This window comes from Musca autumnalis, unplaced genomic scaffold (assembly GCF_047663935.1).
Source record: "Musca autumnalis isolate F117 unplaced genomic scaffold, ASM4766393v1 scaffold_2, whole genome shotgun sequence".
In the NCBI taxonomy this organism is placed as follows: domain Eukaryota; kingdom Metazoa; phylum Arthropoda; class Insecta; order Diptera; family Muscidae; genus Musca; species Musca autumnalis.
In genome coordinates this window covers 31,656,723-31,658,162 of record NW_027411755.1, presented here as the reverse complement: position 1 = coordinate 31,658,162, position 1,440 = coordinate 31,656,723, and the positions used below count along the sequence as shown (strand labels likewise).

The 1,440-nt window shown below is 37.4% G+C and overlaps 1 protein-coding gene across 1 annotated transcript; it reads right to left on the bottom strand.

Annotated features, from left to right (window-relative positions):
- Nucleotides 1-766: 766 nt before the first annotated feature.
- LOC141392202 (uncharacterized) lies at nt 767-1,177 on the bottom strand. Its single transcript, XM_073965156.1, has one exon. The coding sequence runs from the start codon at nt 1,175-1,177 to the stop codon at nt 767-769; it is 411 nt and encodes a 136-aa protein (XP_073821257.1).
- Between the last annotated feature and the right edge of the window lie 263 nt (nt 1,178-1,440).

Genomic DNA, 1,440 nt, shown 5'->3' with positions numbered 1-1,440 from the left:
CTTTTCTTACTTGTTTGAAATAAGTTTTGTAAAAGGTATGTTATGAAATACCCCTTAAACAACGTGAAATAACCATTTTGGAGTTTCAGAATATTCTGGAGAAAATTATGGTCATATTATTTGGAAAATTTTTAGAGTGGTTACTTGTTTCTACTCCCAACAGTTTAGTAGTTACTGACCAGAATTTCAGAAATTATGTAAACTTTTCTATATTTTAACGAATTTGATGCGCTAGATGCAGCTTTTCCTAGTTCATCTGTTTGACACATAATTTCTACTACTTTAGGGCTAAATATTGCTGAAGACTGCAAAGCAAAATTCTTATTTGTTTCGGAGATAAAGGTCCGATCACTGGAAAAAAGGCTCATTTTAGGTCGGTTTAGATGAGGCCATAAAATCTAAACCCGATCTAAGAACACAAAAACCAATTAAGGTTTTTGTAGTCTCAATATGTACTTTCAGAAATTGCCCATTAAAAGTTGTTTGCATTTCCAGTGTTGCACATTGCTAACATTAACAAACATTTACTGACGTGGAGTGTATGTCGATTTCTCCTTTTTTATAATTTCGTGCGTGAGTGTGCGTGTTCGTGCCTTCTCGAAAAACGCCGTGTTTGTGCGTGAATGTGCATAAAAATTTTGGTCCGTGTTCGTGCATGTTCGTGCCTAATTTTTTAGGCACGCGCCCATCTCTAATTCCTGCAACAATTTCTCCTTCACTAAATCCAGTGTGAGATCGGCCTCTGGACTCATTTCCAATGATGATATTAAATGATTATATTCCTCTGACAATGTACCCAGCAAGAACGCAACAGCCTTATGATCCTCAACAGTTCACCCAAGTCTCGCAAACGTTCCACAATTGACAAAAATTCAGCTATGTGATCTTCCATTGCACGACTTCCAGAAAAGCGCATCGATGACATTTGACGAAGTAAACTTACTTTGTTGGTTATGTTTGCCTTCTCGTGATGTTTCTTTAAAGCGTCCCAGAATTCCTTTGATGTTTTCAGTTGTTTGATTATTACCTTCTGTGACTCCTCCACAGCCAAACCAATAGCAGCTCTCGCTTTCCCATCACGTACCAACCACTTGGCAGCATCTTCCTCTCCAGTTGGAACTGGAGTAGCACCACTCACCACGTCCCATAATTCCCTCTCAAGCAACAGCAGTTCCATATTAAACTTCCATATATGGTAATTGCCGTTTCCCAGCTTTAGAAATTGCGTGTAATTCATCGCCATCGATACAAAATTACTGTTTACTTTTTCCTAAACGATTAAAAATTGCCGCGTTTCTGTGCCCATAACCTGTTGTTTGTTGAGATGATAATCGTTTATTGAGAGAAAACTTGCGCTCTTAGAATAATCATACAAATTACATGAATGCAAATAAAAGTACAAACAGTGATGACACACATTAATTCATACTATGTTTACAC

What these genes read in the sequence shown, in the direction of transcription:
- LOC141392202 (XM_073965156.1), bottom strand. Translation starts at nt 1,177, where the DNA reads ATGGAACTGCTGTTGCTTGAGAGGGAATTATGGGACGTGGTGAGTGGT.